Consider the following 19,394-nt stretch of genomic DNA (forward strand, 5'->3'; position numbering starts at 1 on the left):
AATTCTTATATAAGTTGAAAGCTATCAGAATTTTCCATGAAAGAAGCCAGGATAAAGGAATTTGTTAATTATTTGAGAAGATATTGCAAAATAGTGAAAATATTACTTTTTTTAAATTAAAATAAAATCTAATGTAACAAACATTTTCAACAGAAATGTATGCAGAGCATGTAAACATACTTTAAAATTGTAATCAACATTGACCAAACGATTTTAAATATACTAAAATCTTCGTTAGTATAGAATTAACATATCGTCGCCCTAAAGTTATACAACACCATGTCTACTCTTTGAAAATTTTCCCTGAAATTTATTACATCAGCTGTTACAATTGTGTATTAAAATAGTAACGTTAATTAAAAGTGAGAATTATATGACGCCATGTCCTTTTTTGCATGGCCATAAGTGAAAAAGACTAAATTCGTAGTGCATATTTTGTATGGATAACCTAAGTTCAATTTCAGAAACAGCAATGTTCAAAAATATATGTAGGATCAAAAGTAACCAAAGGAATATTACTCAAAATTTAATAATTTGCGAATAACTCATCTAACTCCAGGTATGTAATACAAAAGAATAATGTAACCTATCATTCTGTTCAGCTTTTTACTTAAGAACTTCATTGTAAATAGTTAATTTATAAATATCTTGTGGACATGGTGTACTATAATTCTGAGAAAAAATTAATTTTATGCATTTGATATTACGCCATGTCCAAAATCAATTTTTAACATCAGCTAAAATAAATTCATAATAGTATTAAAATTTGTACTAATATTTCCCTGATCATGCATTATTTTTCACCGATAAACTTATTTCGACATTTGACAACGTTTTTGTAGATTATATTATTGTTAAACTTTGAACATCATTTTCTCAGTTTGACAGTTGAGGGACTTAACTTTAGTAGTTTACTTAGGGCACTTTGACTTAAGGGCGACGATATTTAGCCCGCCGTATGTCTATTTTCAATAAAATATTTTCGAGTTTTAAGATAAAATAACAATGTCTCGTGAAAAAAATGTGAATATTATTTAGAAATTTTCCATTTGACATCCGTGTTTTGGGACTTGTGCGTTACTAAACATTTTGGGCACTTTTCATTTTTTAATTCCTAAACAAAGTCATCTAAAGTTTTGAAACTTAATTGGGATACACTTAGAGAAAAATTATCAATGATCTCTTATTTCATATATTTTACCAAAATATTTCTTCCAACGGAAAAAATATGAAGATTTTTCGAACATTTTAATTTTGACATTAAAAATGTTCTACCATGCAAACAAAAAAGTTTCGATTTGATATAAAAAGAGCCAGGGACATTAAAAAATATGTTTATTATATGAGATTTCATTTCAATTTCAAGAAAACATTTATACATAGCCATTTATACCAGGTAAGATCGCTAGATCGTTGTGAACTTCAAAAAGCTATTTTACGAAATGGGCTCTTAATTAACTTACCTCAGGAATAATTATAAAAAGATACAAATTTGGGTATTTCATAGTAATTGACTTTCTTCATAATAAAAAATAACTCTATTTGGAAGAGTCACGATGAGATTTTAAGTTTCGGTTTCATTAAATTTTTTTATTTGTTTTGCTAAACAATTGAATGGCCCATAAAGTGTCTAATGAATACCGGGTCGCGACTTAAAAGTCTAGACTGTACTTTTCATTTCTGTTTAGTCCGAGATCCCGCTGCAAAATTCGACATCCCGTGTGGAAATAGTCCCATTTGGCCCTATTACAAGTCGGGCACTAATCGGGGGCTAGTCGGGTTATTAATTTTGACAAAGTACCCAGTCAGAGACTAATCGGGGACTAGTTGGGCTTTTTGTTGTCAAAATTTCAGTAGGGGCTGGTCGGTGGTTAGCCAAGGGCTAGTCGGGCCTTTTTGTTCACTAATTTCCGTGCGGGTAATCTTCAGGCTCTGGTCGGGAGCTAGTGGGGCTCTGGTCGGGTTATTCTTATGTTTGAGTGTGAGGTTTTATCAAATGAGGCAATATCTAAAAAAGCGTTATGATTTTTTTATTCTAAAACACTAAGAATATATTTAACAATAATTTTACACCGTTTTATGGAGAAAAGATTTATTAATGTTAAATTCATCTCAAATATACTTAATAAATAACTATTAAGTTAATAATTTTGTACGAAAATCAACTTTTTATAAAAACAGCGATCAAAATCTTCAAAAAGACGTAATCTTATTTCTTTGCAGTATTTTGTAGAAAATTGCGAATTTCTAGGAACATTTATATATACCTTTGTATGGGATTTTAAGAAAATCCATATTGGAAAAAATACATATAGATGCAGGTGAAAAGTCTGCCGAAAGTCATAAGACTCTAAATTTGTACAAATGCTTATTTTTAAATTGATCTGAAAGGCTTGCTATTTGTAAATAAAGTCTAATCCTTCATGTAGTTGAAATTGGAAAGATAAAAAATTTTTAAATAATCAGTGAAGAGCAGTATCCTAGTAGTAAACTATTAAGCACGGTACAGTTTAGATCTCGCTACAACCTTCATTTAAGTCTTGCGGTACTGGACTGGTATCTTTAAAGGAAATCCGCAAGGGTGCGACGTGCCGTCTCTCGCGCAACAGAAATGACGCGTCGAGTGTTTAAGACAGCAGGCCACACGTAACGAAGCATAATTACCTAGAGCAGAGACTACTGTGACCAACATGGCGGTTCCTTCAGAGCGAAGTTCTTCCATTGCTGCCTTCGAGCTGAAGTTTTTTTTGAATGAATATTCTACAAATTTTGGGGAATTTTAGTTACATAAATTTATGTATTTTTAAGCTTAGGATATGTTCCCCCTTAAATCTTGGATAAATTTAAACACTTTTAAATATTTTTAAAAGCTTTATGGAGATTTCCGTAAATAATAAGTATTTTGACAAACTTTTAGGGGATATTCCACAAATTTTGGGGAGTTTGGTTAATATTCCAGGCGGATGTATTATCATATGACCCCTACTAGTACCCGATCAGGCCCCGACTAGGATAAGTCGGGTCACCTGACTAGCCCCCGACTAATCTACCGTGATGCTACTGGTCGGGGGCTAGTCAGATGACTCGACTAGCTCCCGACTTCAAGTGGGGTAGAATGGTCGGGAACCAGACTAGTTCCCCATTTGAATTTCTACACGGGATGTATAATGTTAATGCAAAAATAAAATTTTTTTCATAGCGCATCTATTGAAACTTTGAGTTTCGATACCTGTAGAGCGGGTTGAAATATGGTGTTTGCATCCCTAGGGTTGAAACATTTTGTCTTCGAGTTTCGGTACGTGTAAAGCGGGCTAAAACACTGTGTTTACATCCCTAGGGTTTAAACTTTTTTTTTTAGTTTTAGAGTAGACACGTAGGTAGGTAGGGTCTACAGGTACCTCAACTCGAATTTTCAATAGATTTGCTATGAAAAATAATATGCATTACTAGGAACATAACACAACGATCGCAACTCATGTGAAGGCAGCCCTCGCTTCACTCGGGCAGCAAACTTCCCACTCGTTGCAATCGCTGTGTTTCATCCCTTGTAATGCAACATTCTATTAGACTGTATTGTTATTAATTAACCACTGCTATAAGCCGTTGCCATAGTGATTTAAGTACAAAGTTAAAAAAACGATTCCAAAACAGCAATTATTTATGGATTTTTTAAAATTTGCAAACACATAGTTAAACAATAATTTTTTTATATGAAGAACACGGTTACTGCTTCAATATAACAATAGGTTGCCATAGTGTATCACATGCAGAATCTCAGTTGTCAGGTCAAAGTGATGGCTTACCTTTAAACTTTTTGCAACTATCGAGTTAATGGACGAATTTTTCATAGAAATGAAGTGTGAAATTTCAATCATTATGCAACGTGGTTGCCACGACTCCGATGGTGTAAACGAGTTGTTTCTCGCTTTAAAAAAAGTCGCGCGGCGCAGCAAGGTGACGACACGATCGTTTTCGACAATATTCGGATGGACATTTTCGTGGCAATTGCGTCAGCATAATTTCGTGTAAGTAATCCTTGCAATGAAAAAGTGTTTTTTGTGCGATAAAAGGGATGATGGGGCCACATAGTTTGATGACGACTCTTTTACAAAATGTTGCCAAATGTTGGCTTTTCGTACTCACAAAAACCACGCACATGGAGAAGTAGAATTCTATCGTGAGAATCTAAATGAAATGGGTAAATTTAATTAGGTTTAATAAAGATATCATGACGATTCCAAATGAACGTTTCTTTTTTTGCATAAATGTCCAACCGAATCGTCATCAAACTCACAAAAACCATTTTTTCATTGCAGGGATTACTTGCACTAAATTATACTGACGCAATTGCCACGAAAATGTCCATCCGAATCTAGTCGAAAACGATCAAGTCGTCGTCTTGTAACACCGCACGACTTTTTTTAAAGCGAGCAACAACTCGTTTGCACCATCGGAGTCGTGACAACCACGTTGCATAATGATTGAAATTTTACGCTCTTCATTTCTATGAAAAATTCGTCTATTAACTCGATAGTTGCGAAAAGTCCAAAGGTAAACCACCACTTTCACCTGGAAACTGAGATTCAGCACGGGCTACACTATGGCAACCCATTGTTAAATTGAAGCATTGACAGAGTTCTTCATAAAAAAAAAAATTACTCTTTAACAATATGTTTGCAAATTTGAAAAAAAAATCCATAAATAATTGCTGTTTTGGAATTATTTTTTTATCTTTTCACTAAAATCATTATGGCAACCGTTTACAGCAGTGGCCAATTAATAACAATACAATTTCAGAAATTAGATTTTTGCATTAACATCATACATGTCGAATTTCGCAGCGGGATCCCGGATTATTTCTTTTTCAGCCTCTTAACTAGAGTGTTTCGATCTTTAACTTTGACCGGGAGTGACGATCCGGATTTCGTAGCTTTTCATCCCTTCGAAAAATTAGACTCCGGTTCTATAAGTAATTTTTTGAAACTTGGGTTTTGATATAACTAAAAATGAATCTGTAGTCAAAAAGACCAAATTCAAATTCGCTGATAACGAACTTGCAGTCAGAATACCTGGGGATTTTTCAGATTACTTATTACGAAGTCCTTTCTTTTATTCCGATATATTGGTTGCCATTTTCAAATTAGTATTTTTCACTTCAAATTCATATTCAGCAACCAGAAAAATCCTTGAGTAGCAAGTTTCAAGCAAATCATATTTAATTATTATATATTTAGTCCGCCATATTGGATACGCTATTTTGAATTTTGTACTTCTGACTTCAGATTCGTTTTCAGTAATTTTGAATTCGGATTCACATTGAGCAAACTACAAAACCCCAGAATTCCGAACTTCACCTTTCTAATCCCTATAATCTTGTAACAATTAAATTTGTTCTATAAAACAGCAAGGTGTCTACTAACCTGGAAACCTTGAAAGCCTAGGAAATACCAGGACATTTTTTTTATGTCAAGGTATTTTTTCGAGAGCATGCTGATATTTTTTTTAATTGTAATATCAAATTATATAACAATGCTTTTTTCATTTGTAAAAGTATCTTTATATTACTGGATTTAATTATTTGATTTAAAATTCTTTTTTTATGGAAACTCATATTTTTTAGTTGGAAATTCGTCCTGTTTTGTATAAAATTAATCTTTCTTTTTTGAAAATTCAATTCTTGTTGAAAATTGGTCAGTTTTTATTAAAATATTAAATATAAATTTTTTATTGAGAATTTATCTTTTTTGGTTGAAAATTCAACTCTTCTGTGAAAAAATTTATTTGTTTTTTTGAATATTTATGGTTTAAGTTAAAAAATTATTCTCTGGCGGCAAATTTCACTATTTTGTTGAAAATTAAATTATGATTCTGGTTAAAATTAATTATTTCAAATGAAAATTTAACTATATCAGTAAAATTTAAACTATTTTGTTAACAATTCGGTTTTTGTTGTTGTTAAAAATTGATCCTTTTGATTAAAAATTCAACTACTCCACTTGAAGTTTCATCATTTTAGTTTTAAATTCAACCAATTGACTAAAAATGTATCTTTTTTAGTTCAAAATTCAATTCTTTGTTTAAAAAATTGATTTATTTCGTTAAAAATTGATCTTTTCTGATCAAAAATTAATTTTCATAGTTGGTAATTGAACCTTTAGATTGAAAATTCAACTATTTGGTCAAAAATTCATCTTGGTATAATGATAAATTTCTTTACTGAATTTTAAGCATATGAAAATAAAATAAATTTTTTGTTAAATTCATATTTAAATTCATATGGACCTTAGAAACAAATTCATGAAATGATTAATTGAGCTTGTGGATTCCATAACGTCCTTAGCGCTTGGACTAGTTCTCTCAGCACCCTGTGCCTTGCGTAAACGTGGAAAAGTTTCCGAAAATTACCAACTTCTGTTCGACGGAATGATCTCGTTTTTTTCTCAAAATAGAAAAACCCCTTCTGATGCCAAGTAAGTTTTAAAAGTAGATTTCTTTTTTATAGTTGCAACACAAAAATGATTGAAAACCATTACTGTCAGGAATCGCATCCTCAGACTTTGACGAACAAAAGTCTGCAGGGAAGTTTCGCAGACAGACAACTTCCAGTGGAAAAGTTGTTCCTTGATGTTTATGGAAAACTTTGACCCAATTTGAGCTAAATCGTTCTTTTTCTTTAAGATATGTAAGCGACTTTTATTGCCACGCGCGCATTCGACTCAAGTCGACCGACGCCCTCGTACCGACCACAGTCGTCTAGAATAGGAATTTACTGTTCATAATAGCCCACAGGTCGTATCTTTTAACCGATTTCAAAGTTTTTTTAGAAATGCTTAGCATTAAATTTGTAAGAGAATTTTGGTTTGAGATTTTAAAGTTTTCGTCAATAAGCCACAATCTATAAACAAATAAAGTGAAAAAATTGGCCATTTCAGCTTTGTGCATTTTTATCTCAAGAAAAAATACACAAAGAGACTTACCATCAGCAGGAAGTATTGAAACTCAACTTTTTTCTACACAATGAGCTATAGAATACGAATGAAGTATTTTTTTCAACATGTCACCACCATAAATATGTTTTATAGGGTCCTGAAGAAACTCTATAACTGAAAAAATGAGTTTTGCGATTATTGGGTGCTAATTACGATTTTTTAGGTTTTTTTTTAATGCAAATATTTGATAATATATGAAATACAATTTCATACTCATAATAAGATGTTCACAAAAATTGTTTAAACATTATCATTGTTTTCAGAAATTTTCTCTTAGAGTAGAGATAGAAAGTTGCGGTTTTTTCAAAAAATTTCCAATTTTTGTCCAATTTTCAATTAAACTTAGGTGATGCTTAATTATTGTTAATAATATTCAATTTCAATAATGCTAGAAAGTAGCGGTTTTTCTAAACTCTTACATTTTTGTGCACTTTTTACTAAGTGATGTAATAGTTGATGCAAGATAAGAAACATTCTTATGTAGAGAATTGTTTATTGTTTATAACTGGCTTTCCATAAAATAGTGCTAGAAACATGCTTTTTTCCAAAATATTTAGTCTTGCTTTGACTTTTTAGTTACAAAAAAAATTATTAAGAAAACCTCAAAAAGTATAATTTTTTAAATAGTATTGTATTGTTTTAAATACACTTTTTTTGCTTTATTCACATTAAAGAAAAATTAATTCAAACAAATAAGCTATCTTACACAAGAGGCAGAAACATAGATTGGAATATAATATAGGAGTAGGTTGGAGGACTAGGTCTGTAAATGAATTCTGAAACTTTTGGTTTGAATTATAATAAGCTGTTTTTTACCAAGCGTAATAGAAAAATTTGGTATTGCACATATATTATTATCAGCTCTCCACCCCCTTCTACCCCGGATAATCCCAGGGATCCATGTACAAAATTTGAAGCATCTATTTGAAATATACGTTTTATTTTAGAAAGAAATATACACAGAAAGGAAAGAGATTGTTTTAAATATGATTCTTTATCAGGTTTATTGATTACTTTTTCATAACTTTAAAGGAAAAGCAAAATTGAGTATTTAAAAAACAACAACAGAGGCGACATTGTGAAGATGGTAACATTTTGACTGAGATTGTTCCAAAGTGAACTAAATAAAAATAAAGTGTCAGAAACATGTACCTGCGAAAAAGGAATTTCCTCAATTTTCTGTTCGTAATTGGATTTACACGCTATTTTTCCCGTGTCTCTTTTCCATGGCTATTTTCCTCCACTCGTAGGTTTTTCTAGAACATGGACTGCCCGATTTGTATTGGAACAATTTCTCCTTGTTTTTAGGTTCTTTCGCTCTTTCTTTGTCTTTCAATCTTGGTGAAGAGTCACAGGAAGACCATCCGCTTTTTTCTTTTTTCTTGCCTTTTCTACCTGTAGTAACACATTCTGTCTCCGAAGAAAGACTGAGGTCAGTTATATTCTTAAAAATGTATCTGCTACAAAGAGGATCATTACAGGCTGTTTCTGTTTTCTTGAACAATCTGGTTTCTTCCTGATCTGCAAAATAATTCAGTAATATAGTTCAATACCCTTAGAAAATAATTTTTGTTAATTAGATTAAATCCAATTCAAAAGCTTCTAACTTGGAACTATCTCAAATGGAAAAATTTCGAATGAAACTCATTTCGAAAAAAGGCGTAACAACATTTTTCAGGGCGGCCACTGTATCGAGAAACCGGAAATTTTTTTCGACCTAGAAAACCCGGGAATTTTATACATTTTTTAGAAACGAAAATCTATGCAATTAGAAATTTTAATTTTAAACTTCGATTTGAACTCTCTTTTTTCTAATTTTTGTTAGTGTACAATTTCAATTTATTAAATTATCCAATTGGGAAAAGAAATTTAACTTTGTGGCAAAGATAATTTCAAGTTCATTATCTGTAAATATAAATTCAGTCATGATTTTTGGAATTTAACTGTAGTTCGAGTTTTGAAAATTAAACAATAATTTACTTTACAAGGTGATTCTGAATGTGTTAAAAGTTAAACAATTTACAGATTTCAACGTTAAAAATTGAACTATTTTAATTCCAATGCCTTAATAGTTAAACAACTGTAAACATCCGATTGAAATTTTATAAACTATTTTCAATTTCTAGATAACTTCAAATTAATTGATTCATATAATTAAACGCTTTCATTTAATTTAAAATCCCATTCGAATATTGCTTCAGTCTTATATATTCATTTCTTAACATATTTAACTTGAAATTTTTTAAGTAAAAAAAATAACAATTTTTTAATACTAAATAATATTTGATTACTTTCTTGAAATGAGCATTTACAAATCAAAAACCAAGCAATTCGAAACTGAATTGTTTGACATAGAAAATCTTGAATCGTTAAAATTTCTTTGTGCTAAGTTTGAAATTTTAACATTAGAATATTAATTCCTCCATTAAGAAAATTTTCAATTTGGAATTGAAAGTACTGAATTTTGATTCAGAAATAAGAATTTAAAAATTATTAATTTTAAAAGAAAGTAAGTTTAAGAGAAATTTAAAAGTTTTGAGAAAATTTGAAAATAATTCAAAACTTAAAAATATTTCAAGCAAATTTTAAACAAAATGTAGATCCTTAAAGATTTTGAACGAAACATTCGTTTTTAAAGGTTTTAAGAGAATAAAAAAAACTTTTAAAATTCCTGGGAAAATTTTAAATGATTTTTTGTAGTGAAATATTAATTTAAAAAGAGTATTTGAGAGTATGTCAAAAGTTTTCAAAAAGTATCTAGAAGATTTTAAGGAATTAAAATTTTTTTAACATTTCAGAATTTTAAAAAAACTGTGGGAAAAGTACTGGAAAAATTTCAATAAAATTTTCAAGGTCCAAAATATTTCATAACATTTAGAACAGAATAAATATTTTTGAAGATTTGAAAATTAAATTTTGCAGCTTTTCTTAACATATTTCAAGATGATAATAAATTTTCTTAAGTTTCTTGGGAAAGTTTAATGTAATTTTTTTAAATTAATCTTAAGAGAATATTTAAAAAGATTTCAAATCAAATTTTCATACATACCCATCAATTGGACAATTATTTATTTTAAACGACTTGAAATAAAAATAATTTAACTTCTTATTTTTTAATGTTTAGTTTAAAAAAATTCTAATTGTTTAGTTGTAAATGTTTTTAACTTAAAATTGTTTGAAATGATATAATTACCATATTTACATTAAATCGTTCTTCAGTTTAGAGCATTAAAAACGATAGCTTGGGTTTATATTTATAATTTTTATTTTAGTTTATATTTAAGTGTAGCTTTTATTTTGTAATGTATGAAAGTTTAAAATTAAATTTTTTATAGCTTAACGATATTTGATTCGAAATTGTTCAATTGAAAAGTGTTATTAGCTGCTATTTTAAACATATACATTATTGGGCGTTTAAATAAAAAAATTTGTTATGCTTTATTTAAAATGTTTAAAATTCAAATCAGTTTCTTTTTAAATCCTTAAATTTGCAGTTCATTTTTAATCACGATAAATGAAAAAAATTTCAGCTTCAAGAGTTCAAATTTTGTAATTTCAATGACCGTAAAAAATTTTTGTATACCAGAAAAGAACTGGGAAATGACCGAGTCTTTTTTTCCTTTATTGAAACGGAGACCTTGTTTTGGAATCCATTAAGTTCTTAAAGTTAAAAATATTGTAATAAATAAAAACCTTCACTAATGGAGGGACATTTTAAACATTTGCAGTCTTTTTTGTTTTGCCTTTCCTTGAAATCTGTTTGTGAGGGTTCACTAGTAGCATTCCACTTGCATGTTTGAGACTTCGTTTCCTTCTCAAGACTTTTGTTTCTTGAGGCTCTTTTTTCCTCCTTTTTATGAATCTTCTCTTTCGTTCTAGATTGTTTTCTCTTCTTTTTCAACTTTTTAGGTTTCTGTGCGCAAATCGTCTCTTGCTTTGAACGTGACTTTTCGTAGTTGTCTCTCTGCGGGTCCAACCAGCACTTAGAACATCTTCCCGAACATCCACTTTCCATGTCTACATCCGAATAAGATTTTCTGTTCCTTTTATTCCGCTTACCACAGCAACAAACGCAAAATTTTTTTCCATCTCGATTCAAGTCCCATTCTTGACTTTGTTTAATGTGAAAGATAACTTTACCAGAATGTAAAATAATTATAAAATTTAATTTAGAACTTACCAAAACCGACCATTGATACATTGATTACAGTTTTTCCTGTAGATAACGAAAATTCCAGTTGCACAAATAGACATGATTATTAAAGCAATAACAGCGATGAGAATAATCCAGTAGATATCGTAATTCATCTCGGGTTTTTTATTTTTTATTTTATTATGATCTGTAACTTCAGAGTGATTTTCTTTCGAAATCTCTCCAATCCTGTAGAAAAATGTAGACTTTTTTTAATTTTTATTATCTTTTTTATCGATAAAAAATCGGATTAAAATGTAGGGGGCCGAAACAGAAAGGGCACACAAAGGCATTCCGCCGGCTAAGTATTGTCCAGCTCGAACGAACATAGCCACAAAACTTAGCTATTGCATAGACAATACTTAGCCCGTGGAATGAGTTTATGTGTTCTTTCTGTTTCGGGTCCCTTAATTATGGTCTAATTTTAATGGTATTATAAAAATTTTCCATTATTAGAAAATTTGAAAATCATTAATGTTTGGAAAATTGGAGCGATTTAACTTAAACCTTGAACACTATCGAAAATAGGAGATTCAAAATGTGAAAGCCTATACATTTTAATTTTTAGAAAACGACTGCGCAAACTTTAAAACCCAGATCTGATCTTTTTAACGATTCAGATTTTGAAAATCCCTGAGGTTTTCAAAGCTGTTTGTTTAAATTATTAAAAAAGTACTTCATAAATAAATATATGCAGCACCTAATAATTACGACATCTTCCAGACTAATGGCTTGAAGATGTCGCAAATATTAGGCTCTGCCTATATTTATTTATAAATTCAAAATTTTCCAAAGGTAAACAAATTTTTTTTAATTTTCTTAAACGATCATTTTTTTTCATTTAAAATTATTTTTTTTACCCCAATGAGATTGTATGTCGTATTTATAAATCCCTTTATTTTAGAATATTGTAAAGTATATTATATATTATAAGATTTAAAGTATATTTTCAATGGAGTTGGAATAAAAATTCTAATTATACAGGATTATCAATCAAATAGTGGAAAGAATAGGTATTTAATAAAAGATATTTTAGGCTCTGGGAACAGAAGCGAAAATCAGGACAATTCCGGTAAAGCATAAGATCTTATTGAACTAGTTTCCAATGGACAAACGAAACAAAGGACTGTAATTGTCTCTGACCCTGAGTGTCATTATCTACTTCACTTTGCTTTTGACTCCTTAGAATTCATGATCCGATATATTTAATTTGATAACATTTTTTTATGCCATCATATATCTTCCTCTACCTTGAAATTTAAAAATGGAAGATAAAGTCAACCAAAGAAGCATACGAACTAATTTCAATTCAAATCAGACAAAATTTCAGGAAAAGCCTAGGACATGGTGCCAAAATGATTTGGTATTTGGATATATCATTCTATGGTGAAAATAAAGGAACCATTGTTTCACAGTTTCATAAGAAAAGAATGTTTGAATTCGTTACAATAATTCGAAGATTATCTCCGAATTCCTAAAAATTAACACAATATACTACATATCTCATGAGTTCCGTTATTTAAAAAGCACTGCTTTACATTGCAAATAATTGCTATACAAAAATCCAATGTTTGCATTTTTCTTAGAAACGGCTAAATGTAAAAAAAGGCGTAAACCAAAGTTGAAGCATCTAGAAAAGTTCCACAAAAAATAACTCTCACTCTCTTGTAATAGTTTGCACAATTTACGAGAAGAAAAATTATATTAAAAGACAATTTCTTGGCCTTAAAAAATGGCTTAGCCCACATAAAACTGATAGGATACTTTTTTGTATAAGCAGAAAATTTGTAAACATATTGGAAAAAATAGAAAGAAAAATAGAATTAGAAAGAAATTTTCCTGAAAATCTCCTTTTTATGTTTTCAATATTCAATTAAAAAAATAAAGAACATTTCCTGTAACGCCCCACCTTTTTATTTTTTCTCATATATTTTTTTAACACTTTATGTGTGTACAAGAAAGTTACCCTATCAGTTTTATAGGGGCTTAACCATTTTTAAGTGCGGATTAATCTTTTTCTCTTAATTTATGCAAAATATCTCAAAAGAGAAAGAAATATTTTTTGTGGAACTTTTATAGAAAAATGTAAAAAGTCGATTTTGCAAACATAATTTTCTTCAGTGTGAAGCAGCGGTTTTTACAAAGAACGAAACTCACGAGATATATAATACATCTTGCCAGCTAATTCTAAAAAAATGATGAATAGGATTTTTGATAAAATCTATTTTCAAGACGCGCTCTTTAAATTTTACCACAGAAAGAAATGGAATTACTTTAGGGTTGAAACAACAAAAGATTTCAAATTTGCAACAATTACTCAAATTCAAATTCACTTAGAATAATAATTAATCCTAATTTAGGAAGTGCAGACACTTTCGTTACTAATAACAAAAAAATTAGTCGGCATCGGTAAGTTCGAATTACCGATGCCGACAATAAGATTTCTAGGAAAATTTAAAATCATTTAGTTTTTATTTTAAAGAATTAATTTTATGAATTTTGAGGATTCAAAAATATTTCTAAAAATAATCTGGAAGATTTTAAAACAATTTTTTTTTTAATTTTAAAGGATTTTTAAAAGTTTCCAAAAAACGGAATAATTTCAAAAGGTATTTAAATGTTGTTTTACATGAATTGAGTCCCTAGAAGGTTGCTTTTACCATTTGAATCTAATTTAATTTTGTGAAGTCGGAAATGTTTTCCTTGTCCACTTACGCTGTTATATTTATTTGAATTAAATACTGACTCTTTTTCATTTTTGTGGACATATCGTCTAGGCATATCCTGATGATTATTTTCAAAAAAATTTTCAGGATTTATGATATGGTCGAGAAAAAATTCTCTTCGATTTGGTACAATTTTTCTTGCCAAATCGGGTCTTCCCAAATATCTCAATGCTTCTTCCAACACTTCTCGGCCTTTAATGTTTCCTTTTCCTAAATGAACGAACAATTCTTATGAAATTCACATGAGCCAATTTTATACGAAATTTAGATTACAGAGAGAAAAGAAAATTCCATATTTTAATTTTTAATTTTTAATCGGCAGGTAAACGAAATTGTATTTAAAATCAACACTTAGTTTTAGCTCTTATTATAATTTAATGACTCGATGTTTAAGATTTTTTAAATAGAAAGGAATTATTTTTCATTTAAAAGTAACAATTAAAACAATTTAATATTTTCAATTAAATTATTTATATTTTAGCTAATGAACTATTTCTTATTCATATCTTTAAAAAAGTGATGTACTAAAATTAGGAAACTTCTAAATAAAATTTAAGTCAATTTAGAAAATCTAGATCTAAAACCCAATTCCTATTTTATTTCAGATTCACCAGGGAAATTTTTTTGCCAATTTTCTAATTGAAAAAGACAATTTTCTTGTGTAACCCAAGAGTTTCCGAAATTCCTTCGAACAACTTTATGTATTTTTTCAGCCATGGCCATTTTCTGCTTGAAGCTCGTTCTCTGATATACGGCATCCAATAGTTTTAAACATTCTATAGGATCCAATTTTTCGGATAGTTTTTTCAGTTCATCAACTTTGAAATCGGTTGAACATTGAATCACCCATATTCCCTAAATTAAAATACATTTTCTTATAATTTTAACTCGCCCTTAAAGGAAAACATTAAAAATGAATTACCTTGAACACAAATAATATAAATCCAATTAAACATAATAATAAGTTTGTTTAGAAAGTGGTAAGTGATTAAAATAATGTTAAAAAGTCTAGGTTTAATTTTTCTTTAAATAACTACTCGAAAATGACTTACCCTCGTCAAAACGATCATCAGGATATAAACATAAGAGTTACATACCAATTTCATCTCAAAAATAATAACGTGTATAAAATCCGACAACCGGTTGCCCTCATTTCTGTCGGAATTCTGACAGTTCTTTCGCAACTTGACAGCCGCTTTGGAAATTTGTCTTCATTGTCTTATTATTTCTTATGGACCCTAACCAAGAATTCTAACTTTTGAGAACAACTTTATCTAACTTTTAATAACCACATGGCTCCATATTATGAAACTTTCGAATTTTGAAACTCTGGGCTGCAATTGATATGAGAAAAGAATCAAAATGTAAAAAGACTTTAATATATGATTTTAGATTTGAAATTACTTTGTCAATCATCGTGAGCCTTTTTTCGTTTTATGAGGTAAGCAAACCATTATATTTTTTGTAAAAATAATTACTTAAAACAGTATTAGAACTGTTATGTAATAATTAAAATTGAATTCAGGAAAAAAATAATAAAGAATTTATCAATTAAAAAATATATGGTCTATATCTTCTAATTCTGTGTAGGCTGCACCTGTTTATATTCGAGAACTTCAATGCCTAGCAATCCAATTGAAGCCTGCAGATTGCGAAAAGATTGTAGCTCATTTTCCACCAGGTAATACGTTTTTCAATTATTGTATGTTATCTTTTTAATTTTTTAATTCATATGTTCAAAAACGTTCTTAACAAGCATTACAAAATATAGATTAATAAAAAATAATGAATCTAATTTTAAGTAAGAACATATCGGTATTTTATTTCAGGTTCTGCAGGAGGAAAGCATTTTTTCAACACAACCCAATGTTTCGAGAGCCTCGTATATTGGACTTTAAATTCGAAACTAAAACAGAAAGATGCGTATATACTTTTGAAAAATCGACTTTATCAAATTGGCAGGGCGGATTTGATATCGCTTATTCAAAATTGTGCAAACCGTTTTCCTAGGGAGCTTTTGGATGAAACAATCGACGATTGGGGGTAAATTGTCTACAAATTATTCATAAGTTGTTACATTGGTTGTAAATTTCAATGAAAAAGTCTTAGCGCAAAAGACTTTTCTATTCTTTCAGTTGTTTCTTAGGATAATGTTTAAAAAGAAACTAAGTAGTTTTTAAAATTATATAGTTTTAAATAAGATTTTTTAATTTGAATGCTATAAGCAGAGACTTTTAAAGCTCTGAAACTGAAACTTTGATCCAGGAAAACCTGGAATTATCAGGGAATTTTTATATATCTGGAAAAACCTGGAAGTGTCAGGGAATTTTGTTTAAAATTAGCGATTCTTTTCTAGAGCTTTTTTACATTTTTAAAAAGTTGTATCAAATAAAATAGCTTTTTTATTTGTAAAGCAGAATCTTATGACTGGATTTAACTATTAAATTGAACATTTTTTTTGGGTTTGAACATTAATTTTTTAAATTCAAAAGTTAACTATTCTATTTCTGGTTGGACATTTTAATTTGTCTGTTGTAAATTCAAGTATTTGGTTGCACACGTATGTATTTTGTTGATCATTAATGTTCTTTTTTTAAAAGGGCATCTTTTTGTATGAACATGCAACAGTTTGGTTGCATTTTTTTATCTTTACTGAAAAATCTTTCTTGTATAAAAATATGCCTTTTTTTATCGAGTTTTACTGTTTTTGATGTAAAATGAAAATCTTTTTTGCCTGAAATATCAAGTATTACATTTTCCGTCGAGAACTCATTTTGTTTGTTTAAAAATTCAACTACTTGGCTGAAAATTTAACTCCTTTGTTAAAAATTCGTTTTTTTAAGGGGGTGTACATGTTTTAGTACATGTTCAAATTTTCAAAAAATCTATTTTTTTTCAAATTTCAGTCACTATATACCCTTAGAAATAAGGTAGAAGCCTTCTTTTACCTCAGGGCGTATCGGAAGTGGCCGATAAACGAATTACTGCGCAAAGCCTCGAGCGGTCGAAACGCACAATTTTTCGTACATTAAACTTTAAACGCGTTTTTCTCGAAACGCACTTTTTTGGGGTGGTCGCCACGATTCCAGCCGATCTGCTAGATTGACTTCATTCAACTTTTTTTTAAATGTTTGTAAAAAACTTGTCTATCGTATGGCCCTCGGATATGATTTTCCATTAATATTTAATAACAATTTGACACAGAGAATGTTGAGAAAACGGAGAAAAAAACGAATTTTTTTTTTAATTCATCATTTGTGTATTTATCAATATTTATTAATGATTGAGTGTCATACGATAGCCACTTATGGACTCTTTAAGAATCAATTGAGCTTTTATGTTTCGGATGATCCGAGTTTGAGATATCATGGCGACCGTTTTTTCACATGACTTCTTCAGATCGCCCATATCTCGGCCGGATGTTAATAAAAAATGACAAAATTTTTTTTCGTTGGTCCAAATTAGGTCCTACACCATAATAAATAATCGCGAATGTCTATTAAAAATTAATGCAAAAAAATGGTTGAAAAAAGATCCTTGAACATGTACTACCCCCTTAAAGATTCATCACTTTATTTAGAAATTCATCTCTTTGGTTGAAAATAGAATCTTTTGTTGAAAAATAATTTCAAAATTTGTTTGAAAATATATCTTTTCCAGTTAAAAATTGATATAATTAGCTAACATTTGTTATCAGTAGCAAAATAATCTTCTAGTTTGACAATTTATAAGTTTGGTTAAAAATTCAACTATGCTATAGTTAAAGATTCATCATTTCAGTTAAAAAAATATATTTTCTATTGAAAATGCAACTTCTTGATTGAAAAATTATATTTACGATTGAAAATTTCAATGCTTCCAAATTTCACTTAAAGATTTAAGTTTTTCGTTGAAAATTCGTTTTTTGTTTGTTTATTCAGAAATTATTTTTTGCCTCAAACCCTTAAATGGGAAAAAATGAACACATGCATATATACTACTCTATTTTTGGTTACAAAAGTATATGTATTAGTTAAAAAATTGTATTATTTTATCGAATTCTACTGTTTTGTCTTTAAAATAAAAATATTTTCTATTTAAAAATAAAGTTTTTTAAATAAAAATTTTTCACTTAAAAGAGAAAAACATTGAAACAAACTGTTGAATTTCTACGTACAAAAAATAATAATTGGGTACCGGTAATTTTTTTTACCAGTACTAACAATTTTTTTCCAGTACCAAAAGTGTATATTTTTCGTAATTAATAATCAAATTCGTAGACTACAGGAGCAAACTCAAAAAACGATTTATTATGTTTTTAGTATTATTTAATTCATTTATTATTCGATGGTGATAAGATACTTAATAATATCTTGTTATATAATTTCTCAAATCATTCGTGATCATACATATTAATCAAATCTCTAGAAAATTTTAAAGACTGAAGTTTTTAAAAAAATTTAAAAAATTTGTAAGACTGAAAAAAACATAATTCACAATAAACTCGTGAAATTGAATAAATATTCTGATTCGATTATTTAACAAAATTGGAAATACATGATTACGTACTATGCAAAATTATACCTGGAAAAATCTTGAGATTCCTTGGAAAAATCTGAAATTGTGGGTCATTTTTTTCGGATTTTGTTAGACACCCAGATTTTGATCGCCTTCAAATTTAAATGAAATGCAAAGATGATTAAAAATGAAATTTTTTATTAAAAAGGGTTACAATTAGAAAAATCAGAAATTTGGGAATCTTATCATTGGGCGGTTTCAAATGAAAACAGGAAATTTAAATCCTCCGCATGGTAGACACTCCAATAATAAGTGATTTAATATTTCCTTAAATATATTTTTTATTGCCCTGTTCTCTTCTTTTAAAACACCTGTTTCAGCTTTTGCGGATCCATGTTTTCAACTCGTTTGAATAGCGATAGAGATTCCAAATCGGGTGATAAAGTTTGAAAGGTTTTTTCCTCCTGGATGACCTTGGATCGGGTCCAAGCTAATAATGGAAGATGAAGATGGAGTGTGACTCTAACTATATATTTTGCTGGTCTCTTTCTAGGTTGAGCGGGGACAAGTAAGAGACCACCAGAAAACTGATATCGATACCGAGTCCCACTTGATCGAAAATCGATAAACTTCTTCTTAGTCCTCCGCGATTGGAACCGATTTCTGGTTCACCAAAGAATGTAAAAGACTTGAGAACACCTTTAGGTCTAGGATCTACATTAAACCTTTCGATGAACGTTTCACCAAGAATCAAATCACATCCTATCGTTAAAGAATGTTCGAATTTAATTGACAAAAATAATTTGTCCTCTCCGGAAAGACCTCTATTATTGTGGTACACCTTGCCTGACTTCGATAAGCATGTGGCACCGTCCATAAATTGCGTAAAAACTTTCTTTTGAGGTGGGAGTATGTTACGATTCATGACATGGGAGGGGGACGGGGTAATTCGACACTGTTGCGAAATATTTTAAATAAATCAGCTGGATG

At 29.5% G+C, this 19,394-nt stretch overlaps 2 protein-coding genes across 3 annotated transcripts in view; one reads left to right on the forward strand and one right to left on the reverse strand.

Moving 5' to 3' along the window:
• Positions 1 to 7,044: 7,044 nt before the first annotated feature.
• LOC117171437 lies at positions 7,045 to 15,081 on the reverse strand. Of its 2 annotated transcripts, XM_033358766.1 has the most exons (7): positions 14,960 to 15,081; positions 14,519 to 14,762; positions 13,928 to 14,117; positions 11,170 to 11,370; positions 10,683 to 11,101; positions 8,142 to 8,510; positions 7,045 to 7,103 (listed from the first exon to the last, which is right to left on the reverse strand). In XM_033358766.1, exons 1-6 carry the CDS (start codon positions 15,011 to 15,013, stop codon positions 8,185 to 8,187), a joined length of 1,434 nt encoding a protein of 477 aa, XP_033214657.1. In that variant the 5' UTR covers positions 15,014 to 15,081; the 3' UTR covers positions 7,045 to 7,103; positions 8,142 to 8,184. The 2 variants fall into 2 exon arrangements, with proteins under 2 accessions (XP_033214657.1, XP_033214656.1); XM_033358765.1 differs by lacking the exon at positions 7,045 to 7,103 and having other exon boundaries at positions 7,854 to 8,510.
• Positions 15,082 to 15,161: 80 nt separating this feature from the next.
• Positions 15,162 to 19,394, forward strand: part of LOC117171439 — a 15,803-nt gene continuing 11,570 nt past the window's right edge. Inside the window, exons 1-3 of the mRNA XM_033358767.1 lie at positions 15,162 to 15,348; positions 15,498 to 15,588; positions 15,737 to 15,950. Coding sequence (XP_033214658.1) covers positions 15,253 to 15,348; positions 15,498 to 15,588; positions 15,737 to 15,950 — 401 coding nt within the window. The 5' untranslated portion in view covers positions 15,162 to 15,252. The remainder of the gene's footprint in view (positions 15,349 to 15,497; positions 15,589 to 15,736; positions 15,951 to 19,394) is intronic.

Source organism: Belonocnema kinseyi, chromosome 4 (assembly GCF_010883055.1).
Source record: "Belonocnema kinseyi isolate 2016_QV_RU_SX_M_011 chromosome 4, B_treatae_v1, whole genome shotgun sequence".
NCBI classification, from domain to species: Eukaryota; Metazoa; Arthropoda; class Insecta; order Hymenoptera; family Cynipidae; genus Belonocnema; species Belonocnema kinseyi.

Coding starts and splice junctions, on each gene's coding strand:
- LOC117171437 (XM_033358766.1), bottom strand. CDS start 15,013: ATGAAATTGGTATGTAACTCTTATGTTTATATCCTGATGATCGTTTTG. Junction 14,763..14,959: donor TGATGATCGTTTTGACGAGG/GTAAGTCATTTT, acceptor ATTTTAATTTAG/GGAATATGGGTGATTCAATG. Junction 8,511..10,682: donor ATGTCCCTCCATTAGTGAAG/GTTTTTATTTAT, acceptor ATTATTTTGCAG/ATCAGGAAGAAACCAGATTG.